This window comes from Eimeria necatrix, genomic scaffold (assembly GCF_000499385.1).
Source record: "Eimeria necatrix Houghton genomic scaffold, Enh_scaff3272, whole genome shotgun sequence".
In the NCBI taxonomy this organism is placed as follows: domain Eukaryota; phylum Apicomplexa; class Conoidasida; order Eucoccidiorida; family Eimeriidae; genus Eimeria; species Eimeria necatrix.
The window spans coordinates 1-1,148 of NW_013653800.1; the positions used below are offsets into that span (position 1 = coordinate 1).

At 52.5% G+C, this 1,148-nt stretch overlaps 1 protein-coding gene across 1 annotated transcript; it reads left to right on the top strand.

The window, feature by feature from the left end:
* Window positions 1-161: 161 nt before the first annotated feature.
* Window positions 162-1,061, top strand: ENH_00043840 (OSJNBa0061C08.12 protein, related; the record flags this gene model as incomplete). Its single annotated transcript, XM_013580890.1, has 1 exon — window positions 162-1,061. One exon carries the CDS (start codon window positions 162-164, stop codon window positions 1,059-1,061), a length of 900 nt encoding a protein of 299 aa, XP_013436344.1.
* Window positions 1,062-1,148: the final 87 nt, after the last annotated feature.

Below are 1,148 nucleotides of genomic sequence, written 5' to 3' on the forward strand. Positions count from 1 at the left end.
CCAAGTTTGCAAGGCAAACAATTACGTATTTGGGTTATACCATTTCTGCTACGGGGATCAAACCCGCAGAAGATAAAATCGCAGCCATCCGGCATTGGCCAGAGGTGCTGGAGAACGAAACACAAATGCGCCAGTTCCTCGGTACCATAAATTAGTGTCGCATGTTCATGGGACCGGACTATGCAGACGTTGCCCGGCCGCTGGTTGATCTTACGCGTAAAGACGTCAGTTTAGAATGGACAGAGCTTCACACGCAAGCGCTGCGGCAGCTCAAACAGCGGTTAATCGACTTCACTACACTACAAGCCCCTGATACCACGAAATCCTTCGAGTTATACACAGATGCCTCTGGTTATGCGATCGGAGCGGTTCTAGAACAAGAAGACAAGCCCATCGGTTTCTTCAGCCAAGTTATGAACCCCACACAACAGAAATACTCGATCTACGATCAGGAACTCTTGGCGTTGGTTACGGCCCTGGACAAGTGGTATTATTTGCTCCGTTTCGCCAAAGTTACAGCTCATACAGATCACCAAGATCTTACCTATCCCCAGCGACTCCAAGCATCGAAGCCTCTGCGCGGATGGACCGCTCGGTGGTTAGATTTCCTGGCCGAGTTCCCCGATTTGCGCATCACTTATGTTCAAGGAGAGCGAAGTCAGGTGGCTGATGCCTTGTCTCGCCGTACCGGTCTTCCTAACACCTGCTCGCACGACACACCACCGGCACCACTGATGCTCGCAGTAGAACAAGCGCGCGAGGTTCCTCGCTCTTGCGGTCGACCTACTAACTACAGGGAGCTCGCCGGAATTCCTTCGCGACGATTCAGACAACGCACCTTGCCATCACCACCTTTAACTCCGCCGCCTGAGCCCAATCCAGTGGCGGAACGTCCTACAGCTGCAACGAAGACACTAGCTGACCCTCCTGATGTGCGCCATTGGCGCAAGCTTACTCGAAGTGTTCTGTTTTTCGCGTTCCCTACAAAGCCGCAGCAAACCAACCAGGAGAAGCTCTGGAAATCGAGTTTTGTAATCGCCAATTCACCTTCCGCTACGTAGAGCCTTACCTGCACATCCGCGTTCATGGACTGTGGCGCATCTGCGTCCCACAATTCCCTGAGTTCCTTACTCACGTTCTGCATTCAC